At 63.4% G+C, this 27,700-nt stretch overlaps 1 protein-coding gene and 1 long non-coding RNA gene across 3 annotated transcripts; one reads left to right on the forward strand and one right to left on the reverse strand.

The window, feature by feature from the left end:
* Positions 1-513: 513 nt before the first annotated feature.
* Positions 514-27,271, forward strand: GPC1 (glypican 1). Of its 2 annotated transcripts, none has more exons than XM_019711662.2 (9): positions 514-1,154; positions 20,447-20,605; positions 21,734-22,125; positions 22,894-23,059; positions 23,982-24,112; positions 24,197-24,316; positions 24,428-24,561; positions 24,869-25,044; positions 25,329-27,271. In XM_019711662.2, the coding sequence occupies exons 1-9, from the start codon at positions 989-991 to the stop codon at positions 25,556-25,558; spliced, it is 1,674 nt and encodes a 557-aa protein (XP_019567221.1). In that variant the 5' UTR covers positions 514-988; the 3' UTR covers positions 25,559-27,271. The 2 variants fall into 2 exon arrangements, with proteins under 2 accessions (XP_019567221.1, XP_074172255.1); XM_074316154.1 differs by lacking the exon at positions 514-1,154 and adding an exon at positions 15,406-15,539.
* On the reverse strand, positions 10,064-15,465 carry LOC109434593 (uncharacterized). The gene is made up of 4 exons (XR_012490555.1): positions 15,202-15,465; positions 12,141-12,405; positions 11,848-12,019; positions 10,064-10,799 (listed from the first exon to the last, which is right to left on the reverse strand). It is a non-coding gene; the product is annotated as an uncharacterized LOC109434593 (long non-coding RNA).
* Positions 27,272-27,700: the final 429 nt, after the last annotated feature.

Raw genomic sequence — 27,700 nt, forward strand, 5'->3', positions numbered from 1 at the left:
ACCTGCCACCACAACAGCCCAGGCCAATAGACAGCCTTCACTTTTGTTCCTCCAGCCGCCAAAGAATCACGTGGAGGGGACCACAAACAGGCTGAAGCCCTCCCAACATCCAAGCGTCTCATTGCGTCTCCATAGGGCTGCGAAGGGTGGGGTCGAGTCTCTTGGCGAGTTTCCGGTGTACAGCCCCTCACCATCCCCCACAAAAACATCAGGTGTGAGATGGAGCCGAGGGGGAGGCGGCTGAGAAGGGCGTGGGGGGCGAGGAGCTGGTAAGGAGGTGCAGGCAGGAAGGGAGGCAGCGGGCAAAGGGGATTGAACGCCGCGGGAGCGGACCGTGGTGCGTGCTGCCAGGGTGCAGGACCGCAGGGCCGGAGCCTGGGAGGGGAGGACTGGAGCGAAGCCGATTTCGGCGGGGGGAGGGGAGGCCCCTGATAGGTGCGCGGAAGGCGTGATGTCACGTCCGGCGGGGGAAGCCCTGCCTCAGTGCCCCCACCCCGCCCCGCCCCCACAGGTGGTGCCTCCGCCCCGGGCGCTGGGCGTGGAGGGCCCGCCCTCGGGGACCCCAGACGCGGCCCGCGGACTCCCCCGCTGCCACCGCCTCCCTCAGGAAGTGGACAGATCCGCGGGATCCAGCGGTCCCCCAGTCCCCGGGGAGGGGAGGAGCGCCCGGTGGGCCCTGGCCGCGCCCCGCCTCGTCCTGCACGCCCCTCCCCTGCACTCCCTCCCCGGCCGCCGAGGGGCCGGGCCGGGACTGCTCGCTCGCCGGCTGCGCTTTGGGCCGCCCGACTGAGCCGGCGGACCTCGCGCCCAGCGCGCCCTGCGCCGCGGCCGCCGGCTTTTGTTGTCCCCGCCTCTTCTGCTGCCGCCGCCTGCGGACCGCGAGCCTCGCGCCGGGACCTTGGCTCTGCCCTTCGCGGGCCGGGGCTGCGCGGGCCCGGCGGGATCCAAGAGAGGCGCGGCGGGCTGCGGGGGGCGCCGCCGCCCCGCCATGGAGCTCGGGGCCGGAGGCTGGTGGCTGCTGTGCGCGGCTGCCGCGCTGGCCGCCTGCGCCCGCGGAGACCCTGCCAGCAAGAGCCGGAGCTGCAGCGAAGTCCGCCAGATATACGGCGCCAAGGGCTTCAGCCTGAGCGACGTGCCCCAGGCGGAGATCTCGGGTGAGTGCGGGCTGCGGGCCCCGGACCCCCGGCGCCCAGGCTCTCCCCTGCGCCTCCTGCTCTCCCATGGTGGGCCCTGCGCGGCCACTCGCCCAGGGCTCCCGGGCTCCTAGGGGCCCCCCGCGCCTCTGCTCGTGCCCTCGCCTCCGAGCTCCGCGTCGCCCTCCCTCCCCGCATAGTCCCCTACCCCTAAAAGGCACATCGGCCCCTTCTTCGAGGAGCTATCTTTGCCGGGCTGTGGCCGGCAGTTCCCGGCTCAGTGCGCTCCTCCAGGGCCACGGCCAGAACTGGGCGTCTTGAGCCACCAGCTCGGCCCGGCGCTGCGGTGGGGCGGGAGGCAGTCCGAGACCCGGGGCGCGAGCGGGCCGCTCTCCCCACCAGGCAGGGCTGAGCTGCGGGGTGGGCTGTCAGGGGGGCGCAAGTGACTGTGGCCGAGGGCTAGGAACTCCCACTTCGCTGTCAGGTCTCTCCAGGAGGAACCTCGGGTCTACCCGGGATTCCCACGGGGTCCCCACAGGCAGCCTAGGGGCGCCTGGGGGGGGGAAGGTGGGACCTCTGCCACCGCGAGCTAGACTGCGCTTGGCAGATTCTTGCCCCGGGAACTTCTGCCCGCCCGGCGCCGTGAGCCGCCTCCCAGGGAGTCCAGCTGCAGGTGGTCAGCCTTTTGGATCCTGCCCAGAGCCAATGTCATTTGTTTGTAAGAGCATCCACCTCCCAGGCGGCCTCAGCCCTGCCCATCCTCTCCCTGCTGTCCTCTGAGGCGCCTTGGGTAGAGTGCGTGTGAGCTTGGAAGGTGGGGCAGTGGCCTAAGGACCTCCCAGACCCCCACACTTCATCCTTAAACTGCCACATGGCTAGAGCCTCACGGTCTGTACAGGGTGCTGCGGGCACAGTGGACCAGTGCCCAGCAGACCAGCTTCCTGCTCTGGGACCTCCCAAACAGGGGTAGTGAGGGCCATGCTCCAGTGGTCACCGGGGGCCATGGAATGGTCAGGGCCAGGAATGCCAAATGAGAGAGGGGTGTCTCTGTATGAGGGGTGGGTGGGTCCATGGCCCTTCCTTGATGGCAATGGGAAGGGGCAGCCAGGCTCCCGGGAGGGACAGGCACATTGAAGACTGGCTGCCTTGAGAGATCACACACACACACTCTTACACACGTACACACACTCACACATACACACACACTCACGTTCACAGACACACACTCACACAGACACACACTCACACAGACACACTCACGCTCACACATACACACACACCCTCACACACATACACACACTCATAATCACACATATGCACACACACTCACACACACACTCACACCAGGTTCTGGAGAGGCCTTTTCTCAGGTGCCCCAAGGCAGACCTCCCTGTGCGTCCCTCTGCTGACAGGGCCCTGTCATTGTCAGGGGCCTCCTCCCCACTACATTGGACTGGCAGGAGGCCCTCTGCACAGTTTGGTTCATGCTCCCCCACCTCGCACAGCACCCCACCCCGACAAACCAAGGAACTTACTGGTCGTCCCTGCCCTTCCTGCTGGACCCCTCCCCAGAAACCGGAGTCTCTGCCCCCACCCAGCCTTCCTTGGGCGGAAGCCTTCCCCTCTCCTCTCAGCCCTGGTGGATGCAGTGGGTTAGAGGCCAAGTGCGCTGCTGTGAGTGTGATGGGTGGAGGCGGGTGTTGGCCGTCCAGCTGGGGGAGTGTGGCCATCCAACAGCTGTCCAAGCATCTACTAGCCAGGGCGTCAGGTACCACCCTCCTCTGGGTCTGGAATGTGGGAGACTCACCCCTCCCTGCCAGTTCCCCTCTCTGCCTCCTTCAGGGGAGCTGCCCTGCCTGACCACTCCCTCATAGCCTCACTCCCTGTGAGCACAGGAACCCCTGAGTGCCCTATGTGGCCCAGGCGCTAAGGGGAGTGCTAGCGCCATGTGGGGCGAAGGAAACAGGGTGACCTCCCAGGGCAGTGGCCACCAGCCCTGTCCCCTCCTGCCTGGTGTGACTCAGCCTGGTCTTCGAGGACGGGGCGCCCTCTGGTGGCCCTGCTGTAGCACGCTGCTCTCAGGGAGCCAGTGTGCCCTAGGTCCCCTCTCCTGCAGGCCCAGCAGCCAGACTTCAGCATGGGGACCCCGGGCTCAGCTGGCCCAGGCCAGGCAGGATGGCGACTCAGTGCTTCCTTGTGGTTGATGGGGAAGAAGGGCAGCCCTGTGTCTGGGGTGGCCTGTCCAGTCTCTGCCTTGAGGGAGCAGCAATGGTGGCGGGCTCTAAGGGGATGACCGGTTCCCGCGGTGGTGACGTCTGTTGCCCCATGTTAGGTGAGGAAGCAGGCCTGGGGCCAGCAGTGGGGCAGACCACCGTGCTGCATGGCCCAGGCAGCCCTCCTTCAGCCAGCCGGAGTGCTGTGTGGGATCGAGGCCCCCTCTGCAGTGCTGAATCACGCACCTATGCCAGCAGGTTTTGCCTCTGGTCCCCAGGTGTTTCCTGAACACCTGCCTGGCCTCCCGACACGTATCTCTGACCCTTCCTGGGGTCCTGGGGACAGGGACCCCGTCTGTACACTTCCCTGCTGTAGTCAGAACCTGGCCCAACTTCCTGCACCCAGCAGGTTCTCAGTCAACACTCACTGGGGACCCACTCATGTCCCACTTTGTGCTGAGTGGGCAGGGCCTGGAGAGAGTAGGTGGGGCCTGGAGACTCAGCATTGGGGGTTGGCGGTCAGAGGGCCATGGGACTGTCTGTGCCACCAGGACTGGCCGGCTGCTCCCCTGCCCAGGGTCGGGCCTGCCTGCCAGCAAGGGTGGGCAGCAGCATGCTAAGGACCACTCCTCAGGCCCATCGCCAGGAATCTTTGCTTCTCTGTGCCCGCTCTGACCATGGGTGGTAGGTACAGATTCTGTGAGGGGTCATCAGAAGTCCTGCACCTCCCCCCCACTTCCTAGAACCTACCTAGTGTCTGTCCCTCAGCCATGGTCAGCAGGGCTTTTGTAAGCCGCCTGGCATACAGCCCACCCCCAGACCAGAAGGTTCTGTGTACTGCGTCCTGTTCAGAAGGCAGAAGCCCCCGTGTGCCTGGCGTGGGTCCTCAAGGTGGCCTGCAGCCTCTGGCCCTGCTGCTGCTCTGTCCTTGCGCCATTCGAGAAGCTGAGGTTTCATCATCCCCAGTGTGAGGATCAGGCTTGGGGGGGGGGGCGGGTGGCAGGGGAGCCAGGATGTGACAGGGCCACCTGCCTGATGCAATGGCCTGGGCCCCTTGCTGCAGCCTCTGTGCTGGACATGCGCTGTAGCCCTCAGAGAGGCAGGATGTCTCCTAGGGCCTGGATTCAAATGCCCGCCCTGCCGTGTCAGCTTCCCACCCTACGCGGCCTCTCTGTGCCTGTTTCTGTGTGACAATGGCAATAGTCACAACTACCCATTGCGCCTTCTGCTTTGCCCCTGCGCTTGGATCTGCAGAGGCCGTGCAGATCCCTTGATGGCACCCAGCCCTTGAGACAAGCCCTCACTGTGAGCCAGACTCGGGCGATCAGTGTCTCTTACTACGTACAGAGAGGTTCTTTGCAGACCTGTCTTACAGATAAGTAAAGCGAGGCCCAGAAGAGCCATGTAATGCCCTTCACAGTCCATGTAAAGCTCAGTGATCAGAGCCCTGTCCACTGACCCTGAAGCCTATAGCATGGACGGCTGCCCAGACCCAGCTCCCTGCTTTCTGGAAGCCTCGTTGCCATCCAGCCTGGAGGCCTGAAGTGGGGGCTAAGAGCCAGGCCCGCGGGGCCTCCCATTGCCCTGTCCTGTTAGCCCCTGGTCCTGGGCTCCACATCTTAGGCTGTTAGAACTTCTGACCTGGGACTTCTCCTGAGCCTCAGCCCAGCCTCCTTGCTCTGTTGTGCCCCGATGCAGCCCGGCAATGCTGCCAGTGAAATGGCCTTCCATGTAGCTGGCCTCACCCCTGCCGGGCCCCGCTGCCTTCGGGTGAAGGCCAAGTCTGTGGCTGTCTCGGGGCCCGTGGAGGAGGCTGTTCCTGGGCACCAGGGCATAAGTCAGGTAACCCCGGTGTGCACGGAGGGTGGCCTGGCTGGGAGCTACTGGCCAGCCCAAGGAGAAGCCCCGCTCTGTCCCCAACACCAGTCTGGGCCAAGTACCCCAGGCACAGACGTCCTACCCGGGGTGGGCGAGCCCAGGAGGCGGTGGTCGTTTTGTTGGTAAATTGGCTGCAGGCTGCGTGAGTTAGGAACACTGAGCAGGGTCCACAGGCCTGTGTGCTGAGCTGCCTCCCCAGAGAGGAGGCTTCAGGGCCAGGAGGGAGGCAGTGCGTGTGTGGGAATGCTCACACCTGTGCCAGGGCACCCACACACATGGGCACGGGGAGACAGGCTGGGAGAGGGGCTTGCCGAGGCCAAGCAGCAGTCAGGTCAGGCCGGGGCCAGCCAGTGTCTGCTGTGCCCGGGCCTGCACGTGCCCAGGCAGTGAGAGTGGACACCTCTCGTGTAAGCCAGACCCTCATCCCCCAGGCCCGACTTGGTTCAGGGTGATTTCAAACCAAGACTCAGGACCCGTGTCAGGGCCTGCAGCCTGTGCCCAGTCACTGCCTGTGTAATGTCTCTGTGCTCGGTGCCTGGGGCCAGCCCCAATCGTGTCTAACTGCCAACACAGCCTGGTGGGGTCCAGCATTGCCTGTAGGCTCAGGAGGGTAAGGGCTCCAGGCCAGGGCCCGCCCCCTTCCCCCCCCCGGAGCCCAGCTCCTCTCTGCCATGCTGCTGGCAGCCTTTCTGACACGTATTTGACCGGAACAGGCCTGGGCAGGTGCCCTGAGCTGCCTAAAGTCACCTGGGGGAGGGCGCATGGTGGGGGAATGCCATGGTCCTTCCCCCTCCCACTCCAGGCCCCACCCCACCCTCCCAAGTGGGAGCACATGGCAGCCAAGGGTAGGGTGTGGGCTGGCCTGTCCTCCCAGAGGCTGGCCCGCCACTGTGCTTGGGGCAGGGCCTGTGCCTCCAGCCTCCTCGGCAGTTCTCTGTCAGTGCCGTCAGGCCATGGGTCCCAGGAAGCCCTGCATGTGAGTGGCGCACACCTGCTCTCTCTGGGCAGGAATCTTGGAATCCTGGATGGGTCTAGGACGTTCTGGAGGGTGGGGGGAGGGGGCAGGCCAGCCTTACCCTGTCCCCTCTCTGCCTGTGGCCTCAACAGCATCTCCTGCTGGCTCCTGCCTGGCTCACCTTCCTGGCACAGGAACCCCCTCCTGCCAAGCGGGTCCTCCTCCAGCCCACCCACAGCACACACCTGGCACCTCCTCCCTGGGAGCTTGGCCCCGCTGCCCCGCTTCCCCAGGCACCCCCAACACACGCACACTGTGGGGCTCTGTCTGTTTACTGGTGTGCTCCCCAAGTCTGGGCAGGCCTGGGCTCTGTTCAGGGCAGTAAATGTTCGGAGCACCCCCCATGTACCAGGCCTGGGCTGGGTGCCAGGGGTCGGGAGTGTATGGGCTTCCCAGGGCTGCCGGGACAGACTCCACAGACACAGCGGCTTAGCAACACAAGTGTATGTCTCCAAGTTCAGAGGCTGGAAGTGCAGGATTCAGGGGTCAGCGAGCTGGCCCTCCTGAGGCTGTGAAGGCGAATAGCCCCAGGCCTCTCCAGCTTCCAGGGGCTGCCGTTGATCTTGGGGTCCCTGCCTTGGCTGCCCACCTCTGGCTTCATCGTCACATGGTGTTCTCCTGGTGTGCATGTCTGCCTCTAGATTTCACCTCCTGAGAATAAGGACATGGGTCCCATCAAATTAGGGGCCCACCCAACTCCCATTTGACCTCATCTTAACCACTTACATCTACAAGGACCCCATACTCAGATGAGGTCACCTTCAGAGGTCCTGGGGACTAAGCTCTAGCATATGAATGGAGCACTTCCTGCTGGTGGGTGGGTGGAGACCCTGGGCTCTGGGTTTTTCATGGTCATGGCTCCTTAGGACAGGGCTGTGCCTCCCCGCATCCCCCAAGCTTAGGGGCTCAGCCTAGACCTGCACCAGGGCCCAGGTGACAGCGTAGGCATTGCGACCATCCCTGGCCTGCTCCTCACCCCCACCCCCCACCTAAGGCTTCTCGGCACAGCCCTGGTCTGGGCGGGCTCAGGAGGCCTTAGCTCCAGGCTGTGCAATGCTGTTCAGTCATTGGTCAGCCCCCTGCCCTCTCCGGGCCTCAGCTTCTCTGTTCCTGTCAGGGTGGGAACCTAGTGCTGACCTGCCGACACACACCTTGTGGCTTATCCGGGAACCAGGGTGGCCAGTAAGGACACCAGCCTTAAGACCCTCGTGGGGACCAGGGGCCACCTGGCTGGGACAGTCATGCCTGTGACACCAGCGTGCCTTGGTCAGGCTCAGGGTCCCCACCTGCAAATGGGAGGTCTTCAAGCAGGAGACACGGCGAGCCCCAGGGCCCAGCCAGCGGATGGGGCAGCCACAGCAGGGCCTGGGGCCAAGGAGAGGACCTGGGCTGGAACTGACCGGCTCTGGGCTCCTCCCTCCCCGGCCCTCCTTCCCACCTGCCAGGGGTCCCCTAGCTGGCCAAGGCCTCAGTCCCAGGCCCTGCCTCCTTCAGCCACACCCTGACCTCTGCTGGCCCATTGCCTGATGGTCCTTTCCAGACTCCCAGAGCAGGCAGGACTGGAGGTGTCTGCAGGGCACACTGAGTGCCATCTGGTCTGACCACTTAGCGTGCAGGTGTGAGAAACCCCAGGGCTCAGAGTCCTGTCCAGCAAGTGGCTGGTGCCCCATCACCTCGCTGCCCCCCCAAGCCCTGCCACCTGCTTGCTGAGTTTCTCTGGCCCAGGTTTGTCCCAGGTAGAGTCTGGTGTGGGCACCAGGAGATGGTGCCAACCACTGAGAGGTGTGCCCCAGAGAGGAGCGGGTGGGGGGCAAGGCCACGCGAGCCTGCCTGACTGCGACACTGGGGGGACGTCCACATGGCCCTGTCCAGAAGGCATTGGATGTGTGGGCCAGAGTGCAGGAGGAAGGGCTGGCCGTGTCCTTCATCCATCCACCCACCCACCCACCCACCCACCCACTGTATGCTCACCCTTCTGCTAGTTTCTAGAACACAGAGATGAAAAGCCATGGTCCCTGCCCTGAAGATCAGGGTATAGTCGGGGCTGCCAGGCCCCCCGAGCCCAGCGGTCCAGGGCCCGGCAGGCACCGTCTACACTAAGCCCCCTCCCCACCTTGGCTGGTTGGACCCGGGCTGGTAGATTTGGCTGTAGGCCAGCATGTCTCCCTCTCGGGCAGGGAGCCAGGCCCTGGCAAGTACACCTGGAGGTGACTGTGGTCCTCAGTCTCCCTGGAGACATTTCCTGGGCTCACTGTCAGCACCTAAACCTGTGGAGGTGTGTGGCCTGCACACACCTTCAGACAACGTTTCCAACCCCGACGACGGCTGTCAGAGCCTGCAGGTGGCTGTCTGGGCCCATCCCTGTGTCTCAGCCATCATCAGTGCCGAGGGCCACCCGTAGCCATCTGAGTCCCTGTGGTGAGCCGTGAGTGACAACTGAGTGCATCAACAAGCATCTGGGGCTACAAGGTGTACACCCCGCCCACCTGTGACCACCTCCGGGCTCTGGGAAGAAAGATGATGCCACCTGCTGCCAGAGTTGGCTCAGGCATTCACTGGCGTTTCCAGTTGTCATGGGGTGTGGCACGCCCTGGACTAGCAGATGTATGTTAAAGGGACAAGGCTCTTAAATAATTCAGCTCCACGTCCCCGACCCCCTCTTCCAGCCTGGCAGGGGCTGCCCACAGGACACTCCCAGGCGTCTTGACATCCTTCCTTGGAGTAAACTAACACCCAGGGATTGGCACCTCCCTGTCACTGTGTTTGGGAAGCTGGGGGACACTGGGGACACAGATCAGACACACACACAGCTAAAGCCTCCTCCCTGAAGTAAGGTGGGTGTTCCAACCAGGAGCAGCTGCCCTAGGGGCATTTTTGTTGTCACAGTGACTCAGGTGCAGCTGGAGAGGTCGGGGACCACATGCCCAGGGGAGGGGGCACCCTCTGCTTCAGCCCAGGACAGCCTTGCAGGGGTGGCTGGCAGGTGAACTACAGAGGGATGGGCATTAGAGGGGGGGCTCTTAACCGGGGTGCATGGGAGACACCCAGGGACAGAAGTCAGGGCTTCGTCAACTAGGCTGAGAAAGGTTTTTGCAAACCTCTGACCAAAAGTTAGCATTTCCTGTTACTATGAACAAGGCAACGATGACATTACAGTAGCCGGGATTTGGTCACCAACAGAAACTGCTGGTACGTTCCTGCCCCTTTACCTTCGTAGCAGAGGATGTGAAATACCATCTCCACTCACCACAGCTTGGAGAGTCTCGCCGGTGTTAGACCTGCAGCTAGGAAGGCTCAGTGGCCCCGCATCAATTGTGTTGTACCTCTGCTAACTGCTTTCCTTGGTGATCCGCTGCATACATTTTGCTTCATTAACGTTATCCTGAGAAGGGGTGTGCTGGCCTCAGCGGACAGCCAAGGGGGCCCAGAGCACAGGGAAGAGGGGCTGGTGGCACCTCATTGCACCCAGGGGAGCCTGGGCGCCAGGGCGGGGGCCTCTCCAAATACCTGGGGCTGTGTGGGAGCCTGGCCTGCAGGTGGCAGTGACGGGGACACACACCCGAAAGATCAGTCTCTGAATCACTCAGTAGGTGTGCCTTGAGCTCCTACTATGTGCCAGGTGCTGTTCTTGGTGCTGAAATGTAGCCGCAAACAATGCTGTCAGTGCAGGGACAGGCTGAGAATCAGGTCTCATGAGCTGTGGCTTTGCTGGGCACAGTGACAAGTGACCACGTGTTACTTGTTTAAGTTAAAAATAAAGACAAATAACGTGGGTTTCGACAAGTGCATGGGGTTTGCAATCACATCCCCTGCCCCCACCCCTGTCTGTACAGTGAAGACCCGCCCCACCCAGGTGGCGCAGGCCCCAGGCACAGCTGACCATTCCTGCTATGAGCTGTGGCCTTCTCGCCCTGTTCTCGGTGACGATTTAAGGGCCCAGCCTCCTTGGGTGGGCCCTCTGCCCCGGGCTGTTCCCCTGCCCCCACTTTCTCAGGTATCTAGAGTTTGTGTCCTGAGACCGGGGGTTGTAGCATACTTCATGCACACATTCAGGAGGAGGGACAGGAGACTGGTCAGGGCAGAAAGTCAGGAAGGCTGCAGGGGCGCGTTGACCACAGGGCTCTGAGGGAGGCCACACCCCTGGCAGAGGGCCAGTGTCCCTTGTGTCCAGTGGCCATTCTCAGTGTCTGTCATCTTAGAAAAGAAGAGATCCCCAGAGGAAGCCACAACCTGCCCTGCTGGTCCCCGCCAGCCTGTCAAGGGGCAGGTGCCAGTGCCACACTCACTGGCTGTGTGACCTTGGGCCAGTTACTGAACCGCTCTGTGCCTTGGTGTCCTTTTCTGTAAAGTGGGGATGCTGGCAGTGCCTGCCTTTCGGGGTGGCCATGAGAACTGGCTCTCGCATGTGGAATGCCCCTCATGGTGCCAGGCGGGATTCATGCTCTGTCGTTCAGGCCTCCTGTCGGGAGCCGCTGTTGGAGACGTAGACACGTTCTTTCTCTCCGGTGCTGCTCTGCCTGCTGGATGTAGCTGGACAGGGTGGGGACCGAGACGCAGTACCTGGGGGAGCAGAACCCCTGCCTCATTAGAGAGCTGGCCCTTGTGTGACGGTACTCCAGCCCGACCACCCCTGAGGAGCTGAGCTGGAGAAGTCAGGGGGTAAGATGGTCTCCATATTGCCACCTGCTCCCAGGACCCACAGGAGGTCGGGTCTCACGTTTGGGGAGCTGGGCAAGCAGGCAAATGCTTAGGTCAACTCCGTGGGGACAAGTGCATGTGTTTGCATGCCCACGTGTGACGGGCGGGAGCCTGTGTGACTTCGGTTAGGCTTCTCCCCACACCCCACAGAGGTTGACAGATTTAGCAGATAAAACTACGGGACACACCATTAAATTGGAATTCCAGACAGACTGAATAATCCTGAACTGTATTTCATCGAATTTCAAATAAACAAATAGGTTTTTAGCGTTAGTATGCCCCACATACAGAGGGTGCCAAAAAAATGTATCCACATTTTAAGAAAGGAAAACTGTATTAAAATTGTAATGCTCAATATATACCAATAACAAAAGATAATACAAGTCACGTTTGACTTCTGCAATTACAAGAGGTGCTCAAAGTGGTTCCCATCAGCTTCCAGACACTTCTGATTATGGCAAACTACTGCTTGAGCAACGTTGACCAAAGCGTCCACTCGTATACGTTTTTCTGGCACCCCTGGTATTTAGTGTCAGTATATCCCAAATATTTGGAGGGAGGTGGTTAGCTTTCTTGGTGGTAAAATATGCATGATAAAATTTACTGTGTTAACCATCTTTAAGTGGAGCGTTCCATGGCATTAAGTGCATTCACGCTGTGCAAACGTCACCATCGTCATCTCCAGGACTTTTTCGTCTTTCCAGGTTGTCCCCATGAAACAGTCACTCCCCTCCCCCGTCCCCCAGCCCTTGGCACCCACCCTTCTACTTTCTGTCTCTTTGGACTTGACTACTCGAGGGACCTCTTGTGAGTGGAATCACACAGTGTTTGTCATTGCTAGTCTGTCTGCTTTCACTGAGCACAGTGTTTGGTGGTCCCTGCAGGCTGTAGCAAGTGTCGCACTTCTTACCTGGTGCCTAGTAATATTCCAACGTGTGGATGCACCCACTTCATTCATCCACTGCTCCATCCATGGACGCGCTTCCACATTTTGGTTCCCGTGAGTAGTGCGGTTATGCATGGATGTACGAGATTCTATTCAAGTCCTTGCTTTCAATTCTTTTGGGCCAATTGCTTTTACACTAGAAAGTAATGCACCGTTTATCTGAAATTCACATTTAACCATGTCCTGTCCTCTATCTGCGGTGCCTACCCCCCGACATCGTGCCTGCGGGCTGGGCTCCCCACTCAACGCCCACACACCTGTGATCTGGGCTTGTGCTGGAGGCCCAGCGAGATGCTGCCTGGGCGGCCACGCTGACTCAGCGCCTGGGAGCCCTCCTGCCAAAAAGCCCGACCTGCAGCTTGTTCAGGGGAGGCGTCTGCCCTCCTGCTGGGGAATTCCCCTGGGACCAGAACTGAAGGCAGGCGGGAGGCCAGGATTGCTGAGATGCATGGGCGGCCCCCTGTGCCCTGCTGCTACTCCCAGCTGCGTGACTTTAGCTCCCCCTGAGGGTGGGCTCTGTCACTATGGAATAGAAAAGAGGTGCTGCTGTGAAGATTAAACGATTCTGAGACTGGAGAGGGCTGAGACCCGCACACAGCACACAGGGAACCTCCACCTCAGCGGGGAGGTGGCCAGGCCTCTGTGACCATAGGGACCCCCTGTGGGTTGTGACTCCCTCCCACCCCCCTCCAGGCACACTGCTGGCTGTCGTGCGCCTCTGGGAGGGCTCAGCTCAGGGAGGTGCTGCTTCCTTGGCCATGATGGTGTTACGGTTATTTCCTTAAATGCCAACACCGCACAGACTCAGGCTCTTCATAATATTCATTGTGCACCAGGTCTGGCCTGGGTACAAGACAGAGAGAGACAAGGGACGGGGAAGCTCCCGCCGCAGACAGAGCAGCTCTCCTGATGTCAGGGCGGGTGGCCCATTGGGACCCTGGGAACGCCCACGGGGGTCCTGGGACTGCTTCCTGGAGGAAAGCGTGAGCGGGCCTTGAAAGAGGGCAGGGGAAGGGTGTGTGAGGAGGAGGTGTCAGTGACGCTGGCTGGGTGACTGCAGGGGCCGGCATGCCAGGCTGGGGTTCCCATGACTGAACAGGGCTGCCAGGCTTCCTGGGAAGCTGCTGGGTCGGGGTGAACAGTGCTTAGCCTCCAGTATTCACGGAGCCTGCGGGGTGTGGGCCGGGGCGCGGGCTGCCCCCGAGGGCTCCCTCAGCGGCACCGGAGGGTCCCCTGGTGTTCTGGCCTGTTGGGCACTCATGGGTGGACGGATGGGCCTGCACTGCGTCTTTATGGGGACCCGGCTGACAGCTCCTCCTCTGCTGTTGCAGGATGTCCCCTGTGCACATGGCAGAGGGGACACCAGTCCATCTCGGGGGCTGCCCCGGGCCCCAGCAGTGGGGGGACAAGCTAGATGGCAGTGCTGTGCAGAGCCCCGGAGTCCCCGTTGTGCTGCTGCTGGGCCAGTCATGGATGTGTGTGGACGTGTCCCAGCCAAGTGCTCTCCACAGCACGGCTTGGCCTGGAGGCCAAGGCTTCTGGGGAGGACCTCGCTCCCAGTCCCCAGAGAGAGCTCCCTGCCCTGCAGCCAAGACCTGGGGTCACAGGTGCAACAGACGCAAACCCTCAACCAGGGTCCCCTGTACCCCTTAGTTGTCCTGAGGCCACAGCATGACCTTTGAACCCTGAAGCAGCCATGAAGAGGCCACTGGATGGGGGGTCCCGGCCTCTCCGCCAGACCCAGACGTGTGACTAAGCCTGCATTCGATGGGGAACACCACCTGACCAAGGCACCGCCAAACCTGGTGCCCACTGACAGGGTGGCCTGCCCAGGGGCTCCCCGAGCAGGAACTAGGCAGTGCAGAGAGCAGCCTGTGTCACCTGGTGAAACCCCCTTCTTCGAGGGGTCAGGTGTTGTGGCCTGCCTTGACAAGGGCACCTTGCTCAAGAGCTGCCTGTCCGGCTAGTCTCCATGTCCCCATGTGCAGGCTGGCCAAGGGGGGGACACAGGACCGCTGCACTGAGGGGAGAGAGGCTGAGTGGGTGGCTTTCTCCAGTGGGGCTAGCAGGTACGGGCAGGGCTGGGGCCACAGGAGTGGAGGGGTGTTGGTGGGAGCCATCTAAACGGTTTCCAGAGAGGGGCACAGGTGTGGGAGGGTGACCTGGGGGTGGGGGCTGGGCTCCTGGAGGGTGTGGCCAGGTAGGGTTTGGTATTTCCCAGGGGAAGCAGATCAGGACTTTGGGATGGAGACCCAGGTCACTGAGGTGAGAGGGGGTGGGGGATGCTGCGCTGGGGGCAGTAGAGGATGACCAGTGGCCGTCACTGAGGTAAACTTTGAGTGCCCTACAGCAGTGGGAGAGGGGGCTCGGGGTGGTCAGCTGCCACTCCCCATGCAGGGGAAAAACGGCATCACCGACCCCACGCACACCTCCATCCCCAGGTGCCCTGGCTCCTCTGAGCACCAGGACCCAGGCCTGCACCGGCCGTGCTGCAGGGGGGCAGGGATGGGCACCCCATTGGATGGTCCCCTGCTGAGGGAAGCCAGGGCACTGTGGGCCGCTGCCTGGAAGGCGGCGGGAGGGGGCTCAGGGCGACCGCCTGGGTTTTCTAGGAGCGGGCGGGGCTGCGGAAGGAGACGCGTCCCGCGTGGCGAGCCGCTCTTGTCGTTCGCGCCAGTGCGGCGGCAGCCGCGACCGTGGCCGCAGAGTCCTGGTCCAGCGGCCTCCCACCCCGGCCTGCTGAAGTCTTTCCTGGCTGGACCCCCAAGCCCCCATGGACTGGCACCTGGAGCGTCACCGCTGCAGCTGCGGACGCTACTGCCGCCGGGAAGGCGGCTCAGACCACGGCGGTGGTGGTGTCCGCGGAACTGGGATCCAAGCTGGGGGTCCCTGCCCGGGCCCCAGCACGCCATCAGCTGCGTAGCCGTCTTCATCTCCGTGTCCCCAGGCGCCACTACCCCCTTCACTCCCCCCTCTCCATCCTCATCTCCTCCCTGCGGTCCCGTCCCCACCTTCAGTGCATCCAACCCCACCCTCTCCCCACCGCGAGCTCAGCGTCGCCCCCTCGGCGTCCCCGTCAGCGCCCCACCTTTACTTTGTTCCCTGGCCCTTTCCGCCGTCGGCAGCCCCTCTGCGCCCCCCCACCCCTCCCCCACCCCCGCCGCCTGCCGCAGCCCCCTTCCTGCAGGGAGCCCCCCTTCCTCTTCTGGCAAACCCATCCTCCGCCCCAAGCCTGCCGCACCCACTGCGGCAAGCCCCTTCCCCGCCAATCGTGTTGCCCTCCTCCCCTCACCTCCCCTCCGCCCCACGCCGCCTCACCCACTGCACCAGCGCCCCCTCCTCGCTGCGCCAAGACCTCCGCATCTCCAGACCCCGCGCGCCGGCTGCCGCTCCACCGCGTGCGGTCCTCCGTCTCCAGCCAGCAGAGACCGGTGACCGCCCCAGGGGTGCCCGGGCCCCCCACTGCGGCGGCAATGGTCGGGTCCAGGGCTGCTCAGCCTTTGTTCCGCCGCTGCCTGTGATGCAGCCCCTGCCAGTCTAGCGCTTGTCACCGGCGGGCAGCGGGAGCCCCTCAGGGGCCTGGGGGCGGACCCCCCCACCCAGGCAGTGGCTCCGTCTGCAGCTGACGCCCCTCGGTTTCGGGTTTCCGGGTTGTGGTGCGTGAAGGAGGCTCAGCGGCAGCAGAGGGGCTCCTTGGTGACAATGTCATTTGGCTGAAATGATGGACGGGCTTGGGTGGTTGGTGAGGTGGTCGGGAAGGGACAGGGCAGGGTGCTGGTTGCTGAGGGGGAGGGGTGATTGCTGCTGTTGATGTGTTAAGGCGGGGGAGATGGTTGAAATGTCCTCTCCCATGTGGTCTGAGGCCACCCTCCTGGAGGGCCTCTCGGTACTCAGGTGTGGCCCTGCCACAGGGACTGGCCAGAGTCAAAGTTTGGGGTGGGGTTGGGGGTGCAGAGATGAGAAAGGAGGGTCTGGAGCTTGGCAGTGGGCGGTGCCCAGGAACCCTTCTGCCCCGCGTCCAGTGCCCCTGCCCAGCAGGCTGGTGGACATGTCAGGAGCATCCCGCTGCCCGCTGGCGCTCCGTGGGGTCCAGGAGTGGGCGTGGGCGCAGGGCAGTTGTCCAGAGAAGGGTCTGTTGCTGGGGAAAACTTCTGTAACACCCCCCCAACCCCGGCCAGTCAGCCATCCAGGCCTGCCCTAGGGTCCAGATGGAATAGAGGGGAGGGCTGGGAAGGAGCCCCGTCCCGCTTTCCGGACCTGGGTCCCTCCCTTGCTGTGTTTGGGGCCATGGTGCCTGGGACTGTCTGTGTCACTGTTCCATCACAGCCCAGAGGCCATGCTGGCTAAAGGTCTGCACTGAAATAGGGGTTGTCAGGCGATGATGGGGTCGGTTGGTCCAGAGCATCTGGGATGTGGCTTTAAAGGTGGTTGAGCAGGCAGTATACACACCCCTGGTGAACTGTGGAAGCTTCTGGAGAGATGGGTTTGGCGTGACGCCATCTTCCCTCTGCAGTCTCCTTGTGAGGGCTCTGTGGCCACCAGTCAGTCACAGGCGCCTGCCGGCTGGGCCCCGGCAAATGAGGTCTGTGTCCAGCATCGGAGATGGTGACCAGTGTGGGATGGGGTTGTGTTTTAAGGTGTTGGGCTGACCACACCGGTGGGGTGGCGGCTGGACGGGGGCTCCATTAGCAGGGCTGGGAGCTGCGGCTGTGTCAGCAGGTGGCAGGAGGGTGTGAGCCTTAAGGACTGATGGGTCAGTGAGGAGGAGCAGAGTCTGGGGGACCCAGCTGGTCCCAGCCTGCAGGTGGACATGGCACGCTGCTGATGGGCTTCTCCAGCACGGTCAGGCACTTCCACCTGAGAAGCAGGATGGGGGACAATCTGGGAGTTGAGGGGCTTGGGAATTGGGGGCGCGGTCTGGAGGAGAGGCTCTAACGGGACTGGGGGTGGGCTAACAAACCTGCCATGAACAGCAGCGTCTCCTTTTCCCCTCAGAAAACCTGGGCTCCCCAGAGGAGGAAGTGCCCCCGAAGACGAAGGGAAGGGAGAGTTTAGGAAGGGTCCAGAATGCAGCAAAGGGAGCCAGGCAGAAAGGAGGGAGGGTCCTGGCCATGGCCAGGAGCAGCCTCAGTGCAGAGGGGAGGGGTCAGTGGGAAGATGAGGCAGGCTCATGCCTCCCTGTGGGGAGGGGTGGGGCAGGGGGAGGGGATGAGAGCAGTGGAGTTGGCAGCTTTAGAATGAATGGGGGGTGGGGAGCAGGACCAGACCCCAACCTGGTCCTTGCCTTTCTCCAAGTATTGAGCTGAGACAAGATATAGGGGTTTGAAATGGCAAGTAGAGAATTCCCTGTAGTCTGCCTTACACACTTCCAGGGTCAGGTAGCTCATCCCCTCTCCTGGCAGAGCGCCCCTCCCCCAGCACGATTTGGCTCTGGCCAGGAGAGGCATGTTTGCTTTTCGGGAAGTATCTGGGGTACCTTGCAGAACCCACCTCTGCCCACCTGGTGTCCAGGTCCGACAGATGACCTACAGCCCAGGCCGAGCTGGGACAGGGCTGGGCAGAAGGGAAGCACAGTTTCTATGTCTCGACCACTAGCCACCGTGCTGCCCTGCAGTGGGCTTAGGGGGCTGCCTCGGCCCAGCCTGCCCGGGGCCTCAGGCCGTCGCCCAGGCTCTGGCTCCGTGTCTTCACTCCCGTGTGTGTCCGAGGAGGGAGGGAGGGACGGGGGCTGTGCTGGGGCTGCCGGAAGAGCGCAGGTCACCGGGCGGCTGGGCGAGGTGGCCAAGAAGGACGGGTGGGGCCAGCTCACGGGTGCTTCCTGTGTCTCCAAGTTTAGTCCTCACCTCCCCTTGGACTGGGCTGCTTTCTCTTCTGTCTGTATGAATGGGAGGTCCGGGAATGGGGGTTGGGTCCACCAGGGGACCAGAAGGGTTGGGGGGGACGGCAGCCAGTGGGGATGCCACCCCTTTGGCCGGAGAGTGCTTATGTCCTTGCAGGCCACCCACTGCCCCGTGACCCAGCCAGCCTGGCCTGAGTACCTGTCACAGCTGAGCCCAGGCTGGCACCTGCTGACTCCCACTCCCCGAGGGCACGGCCTCCATCTCACCCCTCCTCCCACCCCCCAGCCCCACCATGTTGTGAGCAGCAGGTGGGTGTCTTTGTCCAGCTGCTCTTCTGGTCCCTGCTGTGGGAGGGGGAAGCTGGCAGGGTGGGGGGACCACTGGTTCCTGGTTGGGTGCACACAGCCCCATTGCCTGGCGAGGCCTCCACCCTCTGGGACACAGCTCAGTAGTAGCTGCCCTGCTCTGCTGGCTGGGTCCCGGAGATGGCCCTGGTCCTGTGTATCCTGCCCCCTGCTGGCCAGGGTCCAGGCCACACATCAGAGTCAGCGAAAGCAGCTGAGAGGGAAGGCGGGTAGCAGGGGGTGTTCTAGTGTCCCTGCCTGGAGGGACCTGTTCCCCAAGGAGCTGGGGGACAGGGGTGCGTCCTCTCTGCCAGGCCCTGGGGGCCAGGCTCCGGGCCTCACCCCAGCTGGCTCCCAGGAGCCCCATACCTGGCCTGAAAGGCTCACTCCCCCCAGGGTCGAATCCCAGAGCCCTGACTGCTCTCCTGCAGGCCTGGAGCCCTCCAGGGGATGGTCTCACTGCTCCCACCTGCCTGTCAGCCCTGACCTAGTGTGGGGGCCACAGCCCCTCAATGGGCCTGCTAGCATCACTGCCAGGGGCGGTAGTCCCCACACATGCAGTCCCAGGGGCAGGAGGGTGTGTGTGTGTGGGGGGGCAGGCTTGGGTGGAGGAGGAAGGTGTCAGGGTCCTGAGGAGAGAGGCTGCTCAGGGCAGGTTTGGGTGGGTGGGGCAGAGGGAGGGGGTGGTCCTTCCTGCCCCTCGCCCCTCCCCCTGCTTCCTGCCATCCCTGCACGGTGATGTGGCTCCCAGGCCCCTCTGACCCCCTCCAGTCCCACCCATGTATGCAGCAGCCTGCAGCGCCCTCCCACCGTACTTTCAGCACCACCACCCTCTCCTGACTGTCATGTCACTCCTCACCTGAGCCCAGACACGGTTCTGTTCTGTCCACTCACTTGTCTCAATCTCTGGGGGTGGGGGGGCTTGCAGAGGGGGTGACCTGGCTGCCCCAGCAAGCTCTTCAGGGCTAACTCAGCCTGGAGATAACTAGGTAACTACTTCGTCTTATAACCCCCAGGCCTCTGCCCACCACTACAGCTCACGCCCTGGGATAGGTCCCTAGTAGACCCCACCTCAGGACAGCCTCGGGCCCCTGGGAGCTCTGCCCAGGCCATTCCACCCCCACCCCACAACTGTCCATAAGCGCACCCCTCAACCCCATCCCCACACAGCTTCTGTCTAGGCCAGACCCCTGCCTCCACTCGCACTGGAGCCCAGCCCAGGCTGGTACCAGAAGGGACCCTCCTCCATGGGAAATACAGCCTTGGGGACTGGGCCAGGAAAGGGGGGCTGTGAGGAGGGAGTGAGGTGGGGCCTGAGCCGTCTGGCCCCTCACTGTGTAAGCTGGACAAGAAGCCTGATCTCTGCCAGCCTGTTTCCTGGTCGCAGCACCCCCCCCAAAAAAAAACAACACCACCAAACACAGTTGTTATGAAGCTGGGACCAGCATGTTTTTAAAGGTGCAGCATTTCCTCTCACGCCTGCACACTAAGTAGCCTGTAGCGCCCCTCCCCACAGGGGCCTGTCCCCACAGGCGCCCCTCCCCCACGGGTACTGTGTTGACCCAGCTTGTCCTTAAGGACGTGGCAGGTGGCTGGCTACATGGCGAGTATGCTGCTGTGAGCAGTGCTGCCAGAGCACCAGAGCTGACAGAGGGCTGTGGGTGCAGAGGGAGCAGACACCTGAAGGGGGCAGGGCTCGCATCAGGCCCCCCCAGCAGGCTTATGCTGGAGCCCTGTCCTGACCTGGGTAGCCTGCACCCTTCGGGGCACTGCCTCTGGCCAGCCCAGAACTGTCTGTCCCCACACACCCTCTCCCGCAGTAGGTCTTTCGCCCTACGCAGTGTTGGGGGCAGGAGACTGACGCTGCCCCCCTACGCCTCAGGGGTCCCTTCCTGCCGTCCCATTGTCAGGCCTCAGCCTGGGCCTCCTCCAATGAGCCTGAGTTTGGCAGCCACCCCCACAGGACCCCAGGCTGCTCTGTGCTGGGGTACAGAGGTGCCCTGAGCTGCTCCTGAGCGCTGGGGGGCCTCCCTCACTGCATGGACGCAGCAGGGTGGGGCTGGGGGAGTGGGAGCAGCCAAGTGGGGATGACCTCTGACATCTGCCCTGGAGCTCACCCCTGCTTTGCGCCCTCCCCCGCCGGCCTTGGGGTCCCGGAGGTGGGAGCCTGCAAAGGAAGCACTGGGGGCTGCACAGGCCCCCCCGGCCCCCCACCCCCAGCTGCTTTCCCTCAGGCACCCCATCCTGAGCTGTGCATGCCCACTCCGCCCAGGAAACCCCACCAGCCTGAGGCCCGCGCTCCTGCCCCGAAAGTGCCTGTGTGGGAGACATGCCGCGGCCTGCGCCCCTCCTGTCCCTCACACGCAGCCCCCCCCACAGGTGAGCACCTGCGCATCTGCTCCCAGGGTTACACTTGCTGCACCAGCGAGATGGAGGAGAACCTGGCCAACCGCAGCCGTGCTGAGCTGGAGGCTGCGCTCCTGGACAGCGGCCGTGCCCTGCAGGCCACACTGGCCGCCCAGCTACGGGGCTTTGACAGTGAGTGGACCCTGGGGCTCAGGACCTCAGGATGCTGCCACAATGGGGAGCAGGGCACACACGGGGCCTCCCCTGCTGAGGAGAGGTCGCAGGGGGTGGGATTAGTGCTTTGGAACTGGGGTCTGGGATTTAGGGGGGGGTCCCAGTAGCAGCAGGCTGCCCGTGGGCAGGGGCCCGAGCAGGGCATCCATGAGCCCCAGAGTGAGGCCTCTGAGACAGACACCCATGCTGGGCACAGCTGGCACACGTGCCTGTGTGGGAAGTGCAGAATTGTCATTTCTGTCAGCCCCTCAGAGGGGACCCTTTGTCACCCACTGTGCTCTCTTTGTCACCTGCCAGGGGCCAGCCTTGTGCTGCCACCAGATAGCCCAGTGCCAGGGAGCTCAGCGTGAGGGCTGCAGAGTGCTGGGCCTGCCCTCGGGTGGGGCGGGAGGGCTTTCAGGCCCCTCGTGTGGTCCTCACGTCTCTAGGGCAGCTGCCCCCCCGCATGAGTCATTGATAATCTCAGTCCCTTGAGGATGTCACATTGAGTCTGGGCCAAGGGCTGGAGGCCCTAAACGAGCAATGGCGGGATGACATGATGACACCTACAGTGGGCACAGTGGGAGGGCGTCTCCAGGAAGTGACCCTGGAGGGAGAAGGCACCTGGCAGTGCTATGGGCCGGCAAGCCTGAGCAGAGAGAACAGGCCTTGGCACCTGAGGCCACGGCAGCCCAGCGTGGCTTCCGTTGGAGGCTGGTGGATCTCGGCTCCTGGACTCCTGCCCACCGCAGCTGGCCTCGCAGGCTCCCAGGGGCCCCATGTCACTTCCACATGGCTGCTGAGCCTGGCCAGCTTTCATTGGCCTCCGTGCATAAGCACCCACCTGTCCCTGTTGGGTCAGCTATACCATCTCTGTGCTTTTGGTGATGACACTCAGAGGAAGCCTTCCCTGGCCGCCTGGGGAGGGGTGGCTGGGATATGAGCAGCCCCTTCAGGGGCCGCCCAACACCCGGCTGTGTCCCATGGGTGGGGACCCTGTGCAGGTGTTCTGGGCAGGTGCCCTGAAGCCTGGCCCAACTGCCACAGTGTGTGGGGCGGTCAGGAGTACAGGGCCCCCAAGGCTTCAGGGCCACCTCCCCTGCCCAGGTCACTTCCAGCACCTGCTCAACGACTCGGAGCGGGCACTACAGGACACCTTTCCCAGCGCCTTTGGCGAGCTGTACACACAGAGCGCCAGGGCCTTCCGGGACCTGTACGCGGAGCTGCGTCTCTACTACCGCGGTGCCGACCTGCAGCTGGAGGACACACTGGCCGAGTTCTGGGCCCGCCTGCTCGAGCGCCTGTTCAGGCAGCCGCACCCCCAGCGCCAGCTGCCCGACGACTACTTGGACTGCCTGGGCAAGCAGGCCGAGGCGCTGCGGCCCTTCGGGGACGCCCCGCGCGAGCTGCGCCTGCGCGCCACCCGCGCCTTTGTGGCTGCTCGCACCTTCGTGCAGGGCCTGGGCGTGGCTGGCGACGTGCTCCGGAAGGTGGCCCAGGTGTGCACAGCTGCCCAGGGCTTTCAGAGCCCTCAGGGACCCCCGCCCAGCCCCCGCCACTGCAGACCCCAGCCCCCTGTGCATGGGCCTCTGCGCGCCTCCCGACCCTGGGCTCTGCCCAGGACCTTCAGACAGCACCTCAGGGTGTGAGTTCCACTCTGGGCCGCCCACCTGCTGTCCTGCCCAGTCCCCGGCCACGCCTGGTCTGGACAGGAGAAGAGAAGGGCCTGGGGCTGAACGCTGAGCCGGCTGCAGGGGTCAGGTGGACAGGAGATGAGAGACATGTCCTTGGAGGCTGGAGTAGGCAGGGGCCCGAGGCCATACAGGACAGCGGGGTGCCTCGCCCCATTGGGCAGCCTGTGTCAGACTCACCTGGTGACAGGTGTGAGAGGGCATCAGCCGCAGGCCCACAGCGCTGGCTGTGAGCCGCCTCCCCCTCCAGCTGCGATCCTTAGCAAGTGATCCCCAGCCCTGAGCCTCGTGTGCACGGCGGGTATAGTTATGGGTGGGTTTCCCTGGGAGGGTCAGTGACAGTGTGCCAGGAAGTCCCGGCACTGTGACCGTAGCGATTATTAGGGCGAGTGCCCCCAGGACTGGCAGGCCCACTTGGTTCTGAGAAGAGACAGGACCCCCTAGAAGGGCCAGGCCAGGTTCCACTGTGGATGGGAAGACCCGAGGCCACGTGACTTCTGTCCAGAGCCCCCACCCTGGGGCTCCCCGGGGACTGGGCACCGGCTATGAGGTGCTCAGGCTGCCTTGGCTCCCCAGGTTCCCCTGGGCCCCGAGTGCTCGCGGGCCGTCATGAAGCTGGTGTACTGTGCGCATTGCCTGGGGGTCCCCAGCGCCCGGCCCTGCCCAGACTACTGCCGCAATGTGTTCAAGGGCTGCCTGGCCAACCAGGCCGACCTGGACGCCGAGTGGAGGAACCTTCTGGGTGAGACCTCACTGCCACCACCCAGCAGGGCAGCCAGGCCTGGGGCCAGGGGACAAGGGTTCCTTGTGAATGTCTCAGGTGGGGTGTGGCGGGGGCAGCTGCCTGGGAGGGAGCCCGGGGGGTCAGTTCCTGTCCTTCCCCACTGAGCGAGTGCCCAGCATGCATACTGTGTTTCCCTGAAAATAAGCCCCGGTTAAGATCGTCAGCCAGACAGACACATTTAGTACATTATGACGATGTTCCAGAAGAAGACATGACTGTAATTGAATAAATGTAGATTGTTATACATGAAAAAATAAGATATCTCCTGAAAATAAGCCCTAATGGAGCAAAAATTAATATAAGACCCGGTCTTCTTTTCAGGGGAACACGGTACATGCCAACACATGTGTGACACATGACGGGCCCACATGAGCACATGCCAACATGCATGTGACATGGGGGCTGCCACAGGCATGAGCTAACATGTATGCTGCCGTGGTGGGTCAGCTGGTGTGTATGTGTGCTGACACCTTGTGGGCCACTGTGTGTGACATGTACACGTGCTGCCATGCGGTGGGTCAGCACCCCTGCACACCAGCACCTGTAAGTGCCGACACGTGCTGACACCGAGGGCCAACACACATGAACACGTGTCACGTGTGCATGTGATGGTGTGACGCGAGCCAGCCTGAAGACTTAGCATGTTGGTGGGCTGACATGCACACAGTGGGCCAGAAGCGCGTGCCGTCACGCGTGTGAGCTCACGTACACGTACACCACAGACATGCCCCCAAAACGAGTCAGTGAGCACATCATCAGCCCATAGGTGCTGACACGCGTGCAGGCTGTCATGGGTGGACCAGTGTGTTGCATGCGTGTGTCACATAAGGGGGCCAGCATGCAGACACACTAAATGCCCTCTGTGTCACGCCTATGCCAGACTCCATGGTGCTCATCACTGACAAGTTCTGGGGCCCGTCCGGCGCGGAGAGCGTCATCGGCAACGTGCACGTGTGGCTGGCGGAGGCCCTCAACGCCCTCCAGGACAACAGGGACACACTCACGACCAAGGTTTGGGCAGGAGGGTGCGGTGGGCATGGAGGCCTGTCCCAAACATGGTCTCATGCTCCCAGAACCCCTGTGGTCTCCACCCAGGTCATCCAGAGCTGCGGGAACCCCCAGGTGAACCCTCAGGGCCCCGGACCTGAGGAGAAGCGGCACCGAGGCAAGCTGGTCCTGCAGGAGAAGCCACCAACAGGCACATTGGAGAGGCTGGTGAGTGGCCCCGTGGGGGCCAGGCCCTGGGCAGGGGGCAGGCTGGGCCAGGGCACCCTGGGGGAGGGCAGGGCAGGGCAGGCTGGGCCAGGGCCTGACTGCTACCCACAGGTCTCTGAGGCCAAGGCCCAGCTCCGTGACGCCCAGGACTTCTGGATCAGTCTCCCAGGGACACTGTGCAGCGAGAAGATGGCCATGAGTGCTGCCAGTGACGACCGCTGCTGGAACGGGATGGCCAAGGGCCGGTAGGTGCCCCCTGGCTGACCGCAGACCATCCCCCTTTTGAGGTCTCAGCTTGTGGCCCCGGGTGCTGTGTGCACAGGACCATGTGTGACAGACACACAGCAGGACAGAGCCGGGATGAGGCCCAGATCCTCACCCTCTCCCCGCCCCCACAGCACGCCCCACCCCCGTGTGCCCCACCCCACTGTCATGGGGCCTACGTGGGCTCCCATCAGGCCTGTCACTGCCCAGGCGAGAGAAGGGCAGTGGGAGGGCAGTGCCCCTTTGCAGTGACTGGCGCAGTCACCCAGGACCCGCCCTTGGCCGCAGGTACCTCCCCGAGGTGATGGGCGACGGCCTGGCCAACCAGATCAACAACCCCGAGGTGGAGGTGGACATCACCAAGCCCGACATGACCATCCGCCAGCAGATCATGCAGCTGAAGATCATGACCAACCGGCTGCGGAGCGCTTACAACGGCGAGGACTCGGACTTCCAGGACGCCAGTGAGACCTGGGCCCCGGGCCGGGTGCGGGCCCCGCAGGGGTGCAGGGCCGGGGCCGCCCAAGCCCCTGAGGGCACTGCTGTTGCCCAGGCTCCCCCACGGTCCCCGAGCACAGTTGAGACCTGGCCAGGATGTTCATCCAGCCTTGGCAAAGCCAGGGAGTGCCGGTCCCCGGGGGTCAGGGTGCTGTGGTGAGGGTGGCGCGTGGGAGGCCCACACACAGGGACACTGCACTCAGGGTCCCCAGAGCTGAGTGGGCCTGCCCGAGCCTCCTCTGCTCCCCAGGTGACGATGGCAGCGGCTCAGGCAGTGGTGATGGCTGCCCTGAGGATATCTGCGGCCGGAGAAGCAACAGGAAGAGCTCCAGCTCACGGACGCCCCTGACCCATGCCCTCCCTGGCTTGTCGGAGCGGGAGGGGCAGAAGACCTCGGGCGCGGCCCACTGCCCCCAGGCCTGCACAGCCCTCCTGCTCCTGTCCCTGGTCCTCTCAGCGGCCAGGCCCCGGTGGCGGTAACCACCCCCGGCCCCAGGGACGAGACCAAGGACTGACCTTGCCAAACGTAAAACAGACGATATTTAACTCCCCTCGGCCTGGAGGCCGCAGACAGGGCAGGGAGGGCCAGGGAAGGAGGGCTGCTCAGAGACTGCACTGGCGTGCGGCTCGTGCTGCCGGCCCCCCAGGCCTGGCCTTGCTGTCACCCTGGCTCTTACTTCTGTATGAGGCCCTCAGGTCAGCTGGGAATAATGTCCCCAAAAGCCATGTATTTCAGGGACCTTGGGGATGGATGCTGGTGGCCGCCCTCTGCCTGCCCGCCTGCCTCTCGCCCCAGCTCCCTGCAGCATCACAGCAGCAGTGCCTGGGAGGCGCCCTGCAAGGAGGTGCCCTGAGCAGTGTCCCCTGGACAGCACGAGCGAGCCTGTGCCTTCCTCTCCTGCCTTCTCCTGCTGAGAACTAGGGGCTCCCAATCCTCAGTGCCCCGAGAACCCCTGAGAGGGTGTTGGGGTTTCTGCCATCCAGGGCCTTCGCAGGGCCTTTGAGATTATGCATGAACCCTTCATATGCAGCCAGGCCCCCTACCCTGTGATGCTGCCAGCTCCCAAAGCCCCTGTGTCGGGTGAGAACCTGGCTGGCGAGGTGGGCCCTCCAGACCTTGCCAAAGACCAGCAGCGAGGGACCTGGGTGCAGCCGGCATGCACGCACCCAGGCTTTGCCCTCAGCTGTCTGGGGTGGGGTGGCTGCTCCTGGCTGTCCCAGGAGAGCAGGCCCAGGCATCCCCTTCGCAGGGAGCCAGGTCCATGGCCTGCACAGGACCTACAGGGAGGAGCAGCCTGGCCACTGTCCTCCCTCCTGTCATCCCCCCCACCCCAGACCCAGGTCCCAGCTCAGGATGACACAGGTCAGGGCTGTGGTGACCCATGGCTGTCACCTGGCCACAGGGATGCTGGGCGCCTGGTGAAACTTCAGCTCAGGGCCAGTGAGTCCTGGCACCACAAGCCAGAGGGACGCCTGGTCCCTTCCTTGACCCTGCCCCCTGCAGGGAGCCAGGGGGGCTTTGCCAGTTAAGGGCTTTTCCAGACATGCAGACATTTACAAATGCCTCATCCTTGCTGCCTGAGAGCCGCTTCCTCAGCTCCTCCAAAACAGCCTTACAGGGACCTGGGCCCCAGCTGCTGCCAGTCCTGGGGAGGGGTTCAGGCGGGGTCGTGGTCCTGGAGGTCCGGGGGACGCCAAGCCAGCGTGGGCAGGACAGTGGTCTTAAACAGCACTGGGCCCCTGAGAAGGCCACTTGGTGTAGCTCTGGTTTTCCTCGTGGGGTGGGGATGCCTCCGGCCACTGGTCAGGACCCCTGGCATGGCCCTCGCATGTGTTGGCTCCAGGGCCCCCAGCCTGTGGCTCCCCGAGGCAGCCCAGTCCTACAGGCAGGCACACCCACCCCATGATGGCCCCGCTAGTGTCGGACTGGGGGCCAAGCCTGGGGCCTCCTTCCCTGTGGGCGAGGGCCAGCTGGACTCTCAGCGAGTGGGGTGCCAGGATGGCAGCACTTGTGCTGCTCAGGGATGGCCCCAAGGGGGTCTGTGCTCTGGTCCCGCCCTCCGTGCATCTCTGCAAGGGGCGGCCCTGCTGGTCACTGGCCAGGCAGCGGCCAGGCCTGTGTCCTGCCACACGGGGTCAGCAGGTGACGTGTATTCTCTGAGTCCTCGTATGAATAAAAGGCTGGAGACTTCATGTGGCTGCGTAACCCCTCCCTGTGCATCCTGGCAGCGAGCCTGTGCCCGAGGGCCGTGCACAGCAGGGCACAGTGTCCAGCTTGTCGGGAGGTGTCCCCGTTGCACCCAGCGGCATGGCCCCAAGGCTGCTGAGTGCTGACTTGGTGCCCTGGAGAAGGAAAAGGCCAGGGTCTCCTACCATCCACCCCTGCTCTGCTCTGGACACACGTGGGGGACGATCCCAGTTCCTGCCAGGTACCCTCAGTCATGCCTAGGAGGCCAGAGCATGGGGCCCAGCGTTGTCCTGAGGTGGGGCCTGGCGGGATGTCCTGACGGTCCACTCTGGCCCAGAGCCCTGCCTGCCGCACCCAGCACCTCCCCAGAGCGGGGCCCCTGCCCCAGCCACCCTGTCTCCCCAAGTAGAGACTGCCACGTGACCCGTGGGGCA

This window comes from Rhinolophus sinicus, linkage group LG01 (genome assembly GCF_036562045.2).
Source record: "Rhinolophus sinicus isolate RSC01 linkage group LG01, ASM3656204v1, whole genome shotgun sequence".
NCBI classification, from domain to species: domain Eukaryota; kingdom Metazoa; phylum Chordata; class Mammalia; order Chiroptera; family Rhinolophidae; genus Rhinolophus; species Rhinolophus sinicus.

What these genes read in the sequence shown, in the direction of transcription:
- GPC1 (XM_019711662.2), top strand. Translation starts at nt 989, where the DNA reads ATGGAGCTCGGGGCCGGAGGCTGGTGGCTGCTGTGCGCGGCTGCCGCG. An exon ending in GCCCCAGGCGGAGATCTCGG is followed by an intron (nt 1,155 to 20,446) that starts GTGAGTGCGGGC and finishes CCCCCCCCACAG; the next exon opens with GTGAGCACCTGCGCATCTGC. An exon ending in CAGGCACATTGGAGAGGCTG is followed by an intron (nt 24,317 to 24,427) that starts GTGAGTGGCCCC and finishes TGCTACCCACAG; the next exon opens with GTCTCTGAGGCCAAGGCCCA.